This window comes from Podarcis erhardii (assembly GCF_964252035.2).
Source record: "Podarcis erhardii genome assembly, chromosome: 1".
NCBI lineage: Eukaryota > Metazoa > Chordata > Lepidosauria > Squamata > Lacertidae > Podarcis > Podarcis erhardii.
This window is the reverse complement of record NC_138497.1, coordinates 126,189,194-126,203,112: the sequence shown is the minus strand read 5'-3', so window position 1 is coordinate 126,203,112 and position 13,919 is coordinate 126,189,194. Positions and strand designations below refer to the sequence as shown.

The window sequence follows — 13,919 nt, the reverse complement described above, 5'->3', positions numbered from 1 at the left end:
TTCTTGTGTTTTTTCTTGTTGTCTAGTTGGGCTGTGTATGTAATAAAGGGGAGCCATACCAGGGTGAAGGTGTCCTCTTTTCTTTGTCCTCACACCAGTTTCAGTTTTGAGATGACCCTGAGGCTTCTTGCGGATACTAGATTTCTGCATGCAGGGTTTTTTGTGGAAGTTTTTCGCAGTTGCACTAATGATGATGATGATAATAATAATTTATTACTTATACCCCACCCATCTGGCTGGGCCTCCCCAGCCACTCTGGGCAGCTCCCAACAGAGTATTAAAAACAATAAAACATCAAGCATAAAAAAATTCCCTAAACAGGGCTGCCTTCAGATGTCTTCTAAAAGTCAGATAGTTGTTTATTTCCTTGACATCTGGTGGGAGGGCGTTCCACAGGGCGGGTGCCACTACCGAGAAGGCCCTCTGCCTGGTTCCTTGTAGCTTCACTTCTCGTAGTGAGGGAACCGCCAGAAAGCCCTCGGAGCTGGACTTCAGTGTCTGGGCTGAACGATAGGGGTGGAGACTCTCCTTCAGGTATACTGCAAGACTTGATGCTGTCGGAGGGCATCTCGTAACGTAGCGTTGAGGTTTTCGCTGCCATGTTCAGCACTACAGTTTCGTTTTAGCTTTGAAGTCTGGGGATGGGATTTGATCAGTTTTCACTTTCCTGGCGCTTGGTTTAGTTTTGAATAGGGCAAGGGTTGTGTGGTGGCACGGATTAACATGGTTCAGCGAAATTAAGTGTTCCCCTTTGTTTGAGTTTCCAGATACCATTTGTAACCTGTACCTGGCATGATGTCAACTGAGGCTATTTTTTTCAGATTCTTTCATACACAGGCATTGCATAGATATCTTACACTTGTTTCGTTGTTGCCTTTTTCCTTTTTATTTGATAGGAGGAGAGAGAAAACCTGCAATCGCAAATGCAGAGCTCTCCCAGTAAGCTACTGGTTCTGGTTCACCAGAAACACACTCACCTCAGACAGTACAGAATCTATTTTTTGCACATTGGCGCTAATCCCACTTTGAGCCGGATTAACAGGGGCACATCCTGTTAACAATAGGTGCCGAGGCCCTGCAAGGACAACAGCTGTTGCCTCATTTTGCTCTTGGGTGCAAGATCCTCAGGCTGCCTGTGAACTGGTCAGAATGCTAGTTTGATTGTGGCACAGCTGAAATCAAAGATTACTATCTTGAACGTCTTTGGAGCTGGGCCAAGTATAAACACGAAAGACGCCGCCACTTGGCTGCTGCTAATGCCTTTTCTTTGAACAGCAACACACAGAATTTAAGTCCGTTACAGTGCTCTGCAGATCCTAAAAGTCTGTTGGAAACAGGCCAGGAAAGCCATTGAGCAGTGCTGACACCAGGATTGTTTTATTAATGCCATGCTCTCGTGTGTGTTCTGCTTAAGTCAGTGAGCCAGGGAGGGTGTGTTGTGTGTGTGCACCGTTTGTGAGGTTTCAGAAAGTGAGATGAATTTGGTCAATTTTACTGAGCAGTTTTGCAGTTGTTGGGATGAATAAAATAGGTTCAGCACAGTGATATTTTTTCTAGAATGGCAATGGCACCCACCTCAAAGGTGCCAGAACTCAGTTCTGGCGGGGGGGGGGGGGGAAAGACCTGGTTTTGTATAATCTTACCCAAATGATTAGGGACGTGGGTTAAAGCACAGAGCCTAGGGCTTGCCGATCAGAAGGTCGGCGGTTCAAATCCCTGCGACGAGGTGAGCTCCTGTTGCTCGGTCCCTGCTCCTGCCAACCTAGCAGTTCGAAAGCACATCAAGATGCAAGTAGATAAATAGGTACCGCTCCGGCGGGAAGGTAAACGGCATTTCCGTGTGCTGCTCTGGTTCACCAGAAGCGGCTTAGTCATGCTGGCCACATGACCCGGAAGCTGTACGCCAGTTCCCTCGGCCAATAAAGCAAGATGAGCGCCGCAACCCCAGAGTTGGCCATGACTGGACCTAATGGTCAGGGGTCCCTTTACCTTTACCTTTACCTTTACCAAGATGATTGGCATTTGGTTAACACCTTTGTAAATGTTAATACCTTGAATTTAGCAAGAGATCTTTTTCTTAGTGGTATCTTTGATTAATGCTGCTCTCCTGCTTTTTTGTCGTCGGGATGTAAGGAAGAATTTCTCAACAAATGTAGCATTTCCGTTCTGCTTTCCTTTATTCCGCAGAGTAATCGTGTGGAAAGTTTTAAAGCCTCTAATATCTATATTTAATCATGAATCTAAAGGAGTGGGATGATTTTCAGATAGCAGGGAAGGAGTTGCCTGGAAAGCATCCCATTCCGACATCTGTAGATCAAACCACAGTGACCTCGGGCAGAAAAATCTCAGGGAATTTAATCAAGCTCTGAGCAAAATTGATTCATCTCAGGAATTTGTTTTTGCATGCACAGCAATCCAGAGGCTAGGTGAGGAGGGAATTGCCCCCCTTTTGAGCTGAGAAGGAAAATGTGTGTTTTAAGCGAAAACTAGACTGCCACGTTAGGAGCGATTCATTTAGGGAGTCTGAAACAGCTTGATGGACGAATCAGTCCTTAATCACAAATTCTTAATCACAAATTCCCATTCTAGGACAGCAGTTCTCAAACCTTTATCTTCATGACTAATAGAATATTGCTGGTGGAATATTGCTTATGTGTTTTGAAATACATACAGTGGTACCTCGGGTTAAGAACTTAATTCGTTCTGGAGGTCCGTTCTTAACCTGAAACTGTTCTTAACCTGAGGTACCACTTTAGCTAATGGGGCCTCCTGCTGCTGCTGCACCACCAGAGCACAATTTCTGTTCTCATTCTGAGGTAAAGTTCTTAACCTGAAGCACTATTTCTGGGTTAGTGGAGTCTGTAACCTGAAGCGTATGTAACCTGAAGCACCACTGTATATATAAATCGAAGCACATAGATGTAGTCTTGCCTTACTAATGCAATGGATGTGCTTCTGGGTTAAATAGAACAAAAACAAACTTAACGTTTTTCTTTTGCGCTGGTGTCAAAACCAGCACCGTATCAAGAAAATCATAAGTTGCTATTAAGGTTCCATTCGAGTGGGAAATGTTTGAGGGAAAATCACACTTGCCTCCATGTTGTCTTTTGAAAACTATGAGCCCAAAGCCAGGAGTTACACATAAGGGATTGCAGGCTGAAAAATCTTACCACGTTTAAACCAAGAAAATGGTAACTAGTTGCAAAGCTGGTTTATGTGATATTATTGGTTTCTGCTTCTTTTATTTTGCATCCTTCCATTTGGCTTTCCTGGTCTCAGCTCTTAAAAAAAACATCTTAAACATGAGTGCTGCCAGTGAACTGTTGAATAGATTTGGGAAATCATCCTGGCTTGGTATAAACTCACCCTTAAATGTTGGAAGCTGCCTTATTGCAGACACTGATCATCAGTCCACCAAGTTCAATATTTTCTATACTGATGGGCATGCAGGTTTTCAGATTGGACTGCCCCAACCCTACCTAAGGATGCTGGTGACTTAACACGAGCCCTTCTGCAAGCAGGGCATGTGCTCTCCCACCAAGCTGCTTCCTTACTATCACCAAAGCTTGGGGAAAAAATGGATTATTTGGCCAAGAGTTATTTGAGTCAATTTAATAATTTATTAGCCAGGCAGGGACATTTGACCTTTTGCGAATTCATCGTTCTTGTGGTTCTCGTGTTACTCTGCCAGTTCCTCCACTTCTGTATCTAAGCAAAACAGCGTCAAAGACTCTCTATTCCTTACCCACGCAAGGACGGAAGCTGCCACATTTTGAGTCAGTCTTGCAAATAGGCCAGGGTAGTGTATCATTGCCGCCGTATCCTTGACTCGCGTTCGTGGCTTTGAGTTCTGTTTGTTGGGGAGAGTTGCTGGCGATAATCTGTTTTTGCCAAGATAAAGCACTGGCAATTCAACAAATAGAGGCAAGCAGGTAGGCTGAGAGGTGAGCAGGCAGGCCTGCGCAGGGGTTGCACAAGGTGACAAAGTCTGGGACGAGCTGTGGCCCAATCCTGCTTCCTTCCACTTGGGAAGTGCCGTTCTGCTCACGGTTAAAGAGGAAGCAGGAACAGAAAACGAGAGGGTGGCATCTTCATGTACAAAAGTCAGAAGGGAGGGAGCCACCTTGCATACAGGTTTCCATGTGTTCTGGAACACTGAGGGGGTCAGGGTTCTGGAACATTGAGGTGTCAGGGTTCTGGAATGCTGAGGGGTCAGGGTTCTGGAACGCTGAGGGATCAAGGTTCTGGAATGCTTGAGGTGTCAGGGTTCTGGAACATTGAGGTATCAGGGTTCTGGAATGCTTGAGAGATCAGGGTTCCAAACTGCCTGAAAGCTCTGTGTGTGTGTGTGTGTGTGTGTGTGTGTGTGTGTGTGTGGACTCCCTTTCCTGTATATGTGGTGTCACCGGGAGGGGCCCACTTCCCACTAGCATGTTCCTAGTAGTGAACCCAAGTAGGGATCGAGTGGGTACTATTTGTTCTGGGAGATCCCTGTTTAAGTGGAACACACTGTATAGTGGTTCCTCTGGTTAAGAACTTAATTCGTTCCAGAGGTCCGTTCTTAACCTGAAACTGTTCTTAACCTGAGGTACCACTTTAGCTAATGGGGCCTCCCACTGCCACTGCATGATTTCTGTTCTCATCCTGAAGCAAAGTTCTTAACCCGAGGTACTATTTCTGGGTTAGCAGAGTCTGTAACCTGAAGCGTCTGTAACCTGAGGTACCACTGTAATTTCTTCTACAAATAGTGCTGGAGCTGGCTATGTGTTTTGGGGTCTCTGTGGGATGACTCTTACCATTATATATATATATATATATATATATATATATATATATATATGATGGGGGAGAGAAAGAGCTTGTCAAAAACTCACAGGCTTCCTCTTTGGAATGGACCCTGCACTGTGCTGCAGTTTCCCAGAAGCCTTTGCATGGGTCACGCCTTACTGGAAACAATATGGTTGCTGCCATGTTTGATGCCCTGGGTCCCTTTGGGAGGAAGGGTAGGGGTATAAATTGAATTAACTGGATAAATAACCTGTGCCTAAGTCCAACGTGTGAAATAGTAAGAGCTTGAAAAGTGTGCTCAGCACTTGTTGTATAAAGCTGTCTCCCAATAGTTTCTGCCTGTCCTATGTTTAATTATCTTATTTCACCCACTCTCTTGGGTCTCTTTAAATAATAAAATGTACATAAAATATAAATTTGCTACAAACGTGAATATATATTCTTTTTAAATAGTATTTTGGTTACCTGACATTGTAGTGGGGTAGGGTTAGGGTTATAATGCCAATATATTTCTGGCAATATATTTGGCAACCAGTGTACCCCTTTGGTTTCAGATAGTATATGGGTAGATGAGTCAAAAAAGCCTGGGACACAAATTTAGACCAAACTAAGCCTCCTAGAGCACAATATACATTGTGGTCAGAATTGAGTATATACTTCCAGTAAAAGGTAAAGGTAAAGGGACCCCTGACCATTAGGTCCAGTCGTGGCCAACTCTGGGGTTGCGGCGCTCATCTCGCTTTATTGGCCAAGGGAGCCGGCGTACAGCTTCCGGGTCATGTGGCCAGCATGACTAAGCCGCTTCTGGCGAACCAGAGAAGCGCACGGAAATGCCGTTTACCTTCCCGCCGGAGCGGTACCTATTTATCTACTTGCACTTTGACGTGCTTTCGAACTGCTAGGTTGGCAGGTGCAGGGACTGAGCAACGGGAGCTCACCCCGTCACGGGGATTCGAACCGCCAACCTTCTGATCAGCAAGTCCTAGGCTCTGTGGTTTAACCCACAGCGCCACCTACGTCCCATATACTTCCAGAGTTAATGCTAAATACATTACTTCTGGTAAATGAGCTGCTAGAGGGCTGTGAAAATTTGTGTCCTGGCCTTTGTAGACTCGACTACCCATGTACTATCTGAAACCAAAGGGGCGGATTGGTTGCCAGATGTGACTTTTTTGTTTTGTTTTTGCTCTCCTGCCCCACTATTAAATACAGCCTTTCTCAGATATCAGCTGCTAACCTTTCCAAGTGACAACTTTGGCTGTGTTCCACCGGTTTAATTGCTTTGAAGTTGTCCAGAACTAGAAATTTATACAGAGGCAAAGTTGCTGCTGATAAGGCTGACATGAAAGTTTGCAGGTGTTAGCATGTTTTTATACTCCCTTCTGCACCTCCCAGGAAAATAGAAAAAAAAACACACATTATAAATCCCTCCCCCTTTCCCTTCTCCATTACAGGTGAAATCTGTGATAAATCTCCTGTTTGCTGCCTACACTGGTGATGTGTCTGCACTACGAAGGTAAAATCCATATTTTGCTTTGTGCTGCATTATGTGAAATGTGTATGCCATATAGGGTAGCCATATTTCAAGAATTAAAAATCCGAGCTTTTTTTTTTTAAGTTTCTAAAACCCGGACATTTTGCAAATTTCCCCAAAAAATTCCCCCAGGCGCTAATTCCGTCATTGGAATCGTGGACGTATGGCAATCCTATATAATGTATATATTAAACTTGGCTGGGCCATGTTCAGAGACACTGTGAGCGATGGAAGATCCATTTGAACAATAATTATAGTCTTAGATTCCAGAGACACTCTATTCAAGGTGGAAAGAGGATTCAATTACTACATGGTTCCTTAATAATCATGTCTCCTGTGGGGAACCAGTGATATATTATTGAGTTTTATTGATTTTAATATGCTGTACACCGCTTTATTAAAAATATAAAGCGGCATAGAAATTTAAAAAATAAATAAAATAAAATAAAAATATAAGTAAATATAATATAAAATAAAAATACAATACCTACGGGACCGCCTCTCCTGGTATGTCCCACAGAGGAACTTACGGTCTGCAAATAAAAACATCCTGAAGGTCCCAGGCCTCAGAGAGGTTAGGCTGGCCTCAACTAGAGCCAGGGCTTTTTCGGCTGTGGCTCCCATCTGGTGGAACGCTCTGTCATAAGAGACTAGGGCCCTGCGGGACTTGACATCTTTCCGCAGGGCCTGCAAGACAGAGCTGTTCCGCCTGGCCTTTGGCCAGGGCACAGCCTGACTCCCTCCTCTGGCAATCTTCACAGAATTTTGCTTAACGGTTGCCATCAATTTGATTTTAATTAATTTTTATAATGAAATGTTTTTAGAATGTTGGATTATTTGATTGTTGTTAGCCGCCCTGAGCCCGGCTTCGGCTGGGGAGGGCGGGATATAAATAAATTATTATTATTATTATTATTATTATTATTATTATTATTATTATTATTATTAGTTCTGGCTGCAGAGTGGCCACATCTGCACCATACAGCCAGAGCACATGTCTTCCCCCCAGGGAATAATCCTGCAAACGGTAGTTTAAGGGCGCTGGGAATTGTCGCTTTGTGAGAGGTAATCTAAGGTTCTCTGGATTATTTCCGGTGAGCCATGACTTTGGCTCTGAGCACCAGTCGGTTCCTTTGAAGTTGACCTGACTTACCTAGAGAACTATCAGTGTACATAGTTTCAAGGTTTCGGGGGGATAAGATTGAGAGGAACGTTTCCAGGTGTCACTTACCCATGTTTCACACTTCCCTTCGAGCCTCCCAAGAAAAGAGGAGGGGGAGAAAGGCCATTTATATATGGTATAAATGTGATTTAAGTGCATTGTGTGCATGTGACCGCTGGCAATATAAATTATTTTTTAATACATAATATTGCGGTTGAGATGCACACTCCCCACAACCCTGTTTGTGCTCCATTATTTTATATGAATACTGTTGGGAATGCCAGGAACCTGTTGCATAAAGCTAGTACAATTGCGGGTTTTAAAAAGCATACCAATTAAAGCTTTCATCAATTAAATCTGCAGAGCAAGTGATTAAAGCTTACAGAGCCATGGTGAAAATATTACAGGAGCGAGATTACATGCCCTCTGCTCGTTTTTAAATTTTTTTGCCTTTGTTTTGAAACGTTTCTGCTTTTCTAGTTTATATGCAGAACCAATGGCTGCTCTGATGTTATTTTGTTTTACAAGCCAGCACAGTGCTTGAATGCAAAGGGGGGAACCAAGGCTTTTCAGAATGACTGGAAAGGAAGGAAAACTCTTCACACATAGAGCCTCCTAGCAAACGTATTACAATTTGGAAGATTGAAACACATTCCCCATTTAATGGCCCGGTTAGCTAAGGCATGGCAAACACTAACCATAGTTAAAGCTGAGGTGTCTGGCAGATGAACACTTAAACCTAACTTTATTATATTGAAGAATAGTTAAAAACACCAGCAGCTGAGCCTTGAGAGAGGTTCAAATTTCCCCACTCTTTATTCGAGCCAGCCCTGCTCAAATGCTGCTAGCCACATTTAACTATAGTTGAGCAGGAGGTCTAGGTTTGCACATAACACTAAGCTATGATTAATGTTAGCAAAGGCTTATAAAGCAACCACAAGCCTTAGTTAATGAATGACCTTCAACCAGAATTAATCATCCATAGTTAAGCCGCTAAGTTGGGTTCATACAATGCTTAAATCATGGTTTAATAAACCGTGGGTTTAGCATTAAGTGCAAACCAGGTCAGTGGGTGGTGCCCAATGCTATATTGTTGTTGTTGTTGTTGTTGTTTTATTTGTAACCAGCCCATCTGACTGGGGTGCTGAAGCCACTCTGGGCAGCTTCCAGCATATACCAAAACATACTGTATTTTTCTGTGTATAAGACTAGTTTTCCCCCCTAAAAAATAATGTCCAAAATTTGGGGGCGTCTTATACACAGGGGCCATCTCCCCCCATTTTCTTAAATTGGAGTCCCCCAAAATAGTGGGCGTCTTATACATGGGTGCATCTTATAGAAGGAAAATTGCAGTAATTAAACATTAAAAACTTTCCCTATACAGGGCTGCCTTCAGATGTCTTCTAAAGGTTGCGTAGCTGTTTCTCTCCTTGACATCTGATGGGAGGGCGTTCCACAGGGAGGGCACCACTACTGAGAAGGCCCTCTGTAGCTTCACTTCTCGCAGTGAGGGAACCAGCAGAAGACCCTCAGAGCTGGACTTCAGTGTCCAGGCTGGATGACAGGGATGGAGATGTTCCTTCAGGTACACTGGGCCAAGGCTGTTTAGGGCAGACACCCCCAAACTTGGTCCTCCAGATGTTTTGGGACTACAACTCCCATCATCCCTTGCTAACAGGACCAGTGGTCAGGGATGATGGGAATTGTAGTCCCAAAACATCTGGAGGACCAAGTTTGGGGGTGCCTGGTTTAGGGTGTTAAAGGTCAGCACCAGCACTTTGAATTATGCTCAGAAATGTACTGGGAGCCAATGTAGGTCTTTCAGGACCAGTGTTCGATTTCCTAATGAAAGGACTCAGTCAGTGAAATGAGGAAGAGAGGCATTTTTGGGTGAGTCCCCCTTCAGCCCTCCTGAATCTGCCTCCAGAAGGAGCCGCCAACACTTTGTGGAACAGATTTGGGAAGAGGGCAGAGGGTGAATTGCCCAAAATGGCCTTCCTCCCATTCCACTGACAAAGTTCTTCCATCAGCATATGGAAAGCTTTAGATACCGATCGATATATTTTGAACTTCTAATTAAGTTTTCCTCATATCCAAGGCTTAGGAAACACTAGATGCTTGGTTCTGCATTATTTGGGACTGAGCTCTTTATCCCCTCCCCCCCATTTTCCTCTCAAATTTTAATAATAATTTTATTTATTTCAGGTTTGCTTTGTCAGGCATGGATATGGAGCAGAGAGACTACGATTCCCGGACAGCGTTGCACGTAGCGGCTGCGGAAGGTTGTGGCAGTGAATAATCTCCGGCATTTCTTGTTAACATTTTAGCGTCGTTTAATATAACGAGTGCATAAAATTATCCTCCTCCTTGTGTTTTGTAGGTCACGTAGAGGTAGTTAAATTTTTGCTGGAAGCCTGCAAAGTGAATCCTTTCCCCAAAGACAGGTGAGCATCTGCACTTGAACATACAGGGGAGTATTCGCAGTCAATTAAATTACGGCAGCGCTGGCTTCGTGGGCACTGTTCTCCGAGGAATTTGTGTGCTGAAAAGCGGATATTTTATGGGGAACGTAATGAGAATTCTCTATATGCAAGCCAGGCGGCTGCTGATTCTGCTAATAGGGAAGGTGGGAGGCAGGGTTCTGGGCTTAGTTACAGAATATTCCTAGTCTACATGTGCTTGGGAAGGAATCAAGGCAGTGAAATGGGAAGAATATTATTATTATTATTATTATTATTATTATTATTATTATTATTATTATTAGAGTTTCTATACCACCCTATACCCAAAGGTCTCAGGGTGGTTCACAGAAAAGATCACAACATATATAAGCAGAATAAAAACAACAACCCAATAATATCCCCTGAAAAGAGCCACATTTAAAAGGGCACAAAATGTCAAACAGATCACCCAAAGGCCTGGTTAAAAAGGAACCTTTCTGCCTGGTGCCTAAAGGTGTGTAATGAAGGCGCCAGGCAAACTTCTTTGGGGAGAGCATTCCATAGACAGGGAGCCACTGCAGAGAAGGCCCTGTTCTTGAGTTGCCACCCTCTAGACCTCTCGAGGAGGCGGCACACGAAGGAGGGCCTCAGAAGATGATTTCAGGGTCCACATAGGTTAACATGGAAAGAGGCGGTCCTTGAGGTATTGCGGTCCTGAGCCGTTTAAGGCCTTATGGGTCAAAACCAGTGCTTTGAATTGGGCCCGGAAACTAACTGGTAGCCAGTGCAGTCGGACCAGGATCGGTGTAATATGCTCAAACCGTCTTGTTCCGTTGAACAACCTGGCCGTTGAATTCTGCACCAGCTGAAGTTTCTGAATCTTCGGAGGCAGCCCTACGTATAACAGATTGCAGTAATCTAACCTTGATGTTACCAGAGCATAGACAACAGTAGTTAGGCTACCCTTGTCCAGATAGGGGCGTAGCTGGACCACCAGCCAAAGCTGATGGAAGGCATTCCGGGCCACCTGAGCCTAGACATTGTGCTCCAATATTTTTTTTACATTTTGTCAACATCCTTCCCTGTACAAACTAACAGACTCCTAGCCTGGTTTTGTGCAATGCCAGATGTCCTTAAGCCTATTTAATTCAATGAGCTTTGGCACATTGAACCATTCCTGCATTGTTTGCGGGTTAGACTGGATGACCCTTGGGTCCCTTCCAGCTCTTAAGATTCTATGCACAGGTCAGACTGTGAGAGCACATATATCCATACTCAGGCCATCCTTGGTTTTATGGCTTATAATCAACTTCACTTTTGAGTTTCACCTTCAGTTTCATTGCTTTTGACGTAACCCCATGCGGAATTTTCTTTGGTACAGTGGTGCCTCGCAAGACGAAATTAATCCATTCCGTGAGGCTCTTCGTATAGCGGTTTTTTCGTCTTGCGAAGCAAGCCCATTGACAGCTTAGCGGATTAGCGCTATTAGCGGTTTAGCGGCTTTTAGCGGATCAGCTGTTAAGCGGCTTATCAGCGGATCAGCTGATAAGCGGCTTAGCGGCTTAGGAAAAGGGGGAAAAAAGAAAAAAAACCCCGCAGGAACTCGCAAGACATTTCGTCTTGCGAAGCAAGCCCATAGGGAAATTCGTTTTGCGAAGCGCCTCCAAAACGGAAAACCCTTCTTTCGTATAGCGGGTTTTTCGTCTTGCGAGGCATTCGTCTTGCGGGGCACCACTGTAGAATGAAATGGGCTTGTTAGCGGAGTCCCTTGTTTACAGAAAACAAACCTGAGGACCTCAAGGTTGCTTCAGATGCTTTGAGCTTCTTCTGCAGATTGCAACGGGTTCCTGTGGAGGAGAGAAACATGCAGCCTGCCTACAGATTGGGAACTGTGATGATGGCACAACCATTCACGTTGCATGGGTTTTCTTCCATGGTAGTTAAGTCATGCCTGAACCCTGTACTCCCTGCTGCGTTCCTCGCCGTAAACATCATTGTACATTAAAAAGCAATTAGGTTTATTGGGCGAGGTTGCGGCAGGACTTCCTCCCTCGTGTGGTTCCCCCAGAATCTGCTCCAGAAGGTTGGAGGGACCCTCTTGAGCTGTTTTTAGGGTGCACGAGGGTGGGGAGTAAGAGAAATCTTTAGTGCCATTGCACAAGCAGATTTTTGTTCTGCAAGCAGGCAGACGTGTTGCCCACTGCTTTCATTAAATGCTTGTGATTTAAAGACACCTATTGATGCCTCCTGCTGCGGCGACGATGTGTGATGTCACATGCTGATGTCACACATGCGTGCCGGGCACCCACAATGTTGGGTGGAACCTGACACACCATCTCCCTGCCTTTTCACTAGGGAAAAGAGAAACTCACTATCCCCATTTTAACTCCTCGCTTAACATACTGGCTGACCTCGGGCAAGTCACTCTATCAGCTTGCTTCTCTGGGTTATTTTAATTCTAAAAAGCTGCTCCAAGCTTGGATGAAAAGGGGGGCGGTTTTACAAATATGGCAAGAGCTTCCGATATATTTTGATACCCACATCATCTTCTTCAACCTGAATGTTTTTGCTCCTGCAGATGGAACAACACACCTATGGATGAAGCTTTGCATTTTGGACATCATGATGTATTTAAAATTCTTCAAGAATATCAGGTCCAGTACACGCCTCCGGACGATTCTGGCAGTGGAAAGGAAAACCAAACTGTGCAGAAGAACCTCGACGGCTTACTATAACCCTCTTTTCCCCCCTGCTAGATCCCAAGAATTGAGATTACTGATCTAATTAATGTGGAAAAAATGATTATGAAGAGCGTGTGTGTTTCTATTGGATAGTGATGTATCTTTGTTTCAGTGTTACAGGAGCTTTCTTCATCGCGCACAGACAAGTCTAGTTTCTCTTTCAGAAAAACAAAACTTCCATGTCTCCTTTCATGATGTGAGCAATATTACCTCGTGCTACTTATAACCGATAGGAAAAAAAAGAAATATTAGCTGCTGTTGGCTTTGTGCACTACTTTATTTATTTTTCTGTTTTCTGTGATGCTTCACTCCATGGTCAAGAACTCCCTCTCCCCCGTTCTGCTTTTTTTTAAAAAAAATTATTAATTGAAGCCGTCTGGGAAGTGTGCCTAAGCGGAACTGGGCCACACACAAGTGTCAATGTGGTCTTGCTAGGTTTTCAAGATTTGTTGCTGACGTGGATTTAGTTTGGATGCGTGATGTGGATTTAGTCTGTGTGTGTTGAGCTACAATCTGCACTTACGTATTTGTTGTGTTTTTAATTTCCCATGATACTTGTTTACATCATGTAAATTCTCAGAAGTATAGATTGTTGACTGGGGTCAGTGGTCTAGGCTTAACTTTTTATTCAAATATCGTTTTTATCAGGGAATCTGTTCTAAGGTTTGTTTGACCAAAAGATATAGAGGAATGTAATTAGAGAACTACGAGATCTTAGATGTTTCTATCAAATCTGCTTTATCTTCATGTCTGGCTGCTGAAACACTCTTCAGTCCTTTGGCAACCGCTGGTTTTTCACCAAATCGTCGTATACATACCACACTGGACTATGACTGACGGCAAGTGTTTACTCCTTGTATTCTTTATTTAGCAGTAGCAAATACTTCATTCCAATCAAGGACCTGCAGGTATAAATAGAGAACCTGGCATTTTATAGTGCGTAAATCTAAATTCAAATTATGTGTGGATAAAGGTGATGTGGGGGCTGGTTTCACGCCAGGGGAAATAATTGCAACAATGGTGTCAGAAGGGGACTTCCAACTAACCTCCATTCTCAACTTGGTGACACTCATGCTATGTGCAACTTGCTTAAGGGACCTGATCAAATGGATGTTCATCATGTCAGAATCAATCTAGATGCAAACAAATGATAAAGGTGGGAGCTATATGAAATCTTTGTGAACTTGAAATAAGGATTCCATGTGGTGTTGATGTTGCTACCCCTCCTGTGGAAGATCAGCTGAGCCATTACT

At 43.9% G+C, this 13,919-nt stretch overlaps 1 protein-coding gene across 1 annotated transcript in view; it reads left to right on the top strand.

The window, feature by feature from the left end:
* GLS (glutaminase) overlaps window positions 1–13,593 on the top strand; it is a 73,529-nt gene extending 59,936 nt beyond the window's left edge. The window contains exons 15-18 of the mRNA XM_081876345.1: window positions 6,243–6,304; window positions 9,690–9,766; window positions 9,865–9,928; window positions 12,504–13,593. Coding sequence (XP_081732471.1) covers window positions 6,243–6,304; window positions 9,690–9,766; window positions 9,865–9,928; window positions 12,504–12,660 — 360 coding nt within the window. The 3' untranslated portion in view covers window positions 12,661–13,593. The remainder of the gene's footprint in view (window positions 1–6,242; window positions 6,305–9,689; window positions 9,767–9,864; window positions 9,929–12,503) is intronic.
* The last annotated feature ends 326 nt before the right edge of the window (window positions 13,594–13,919 follow it).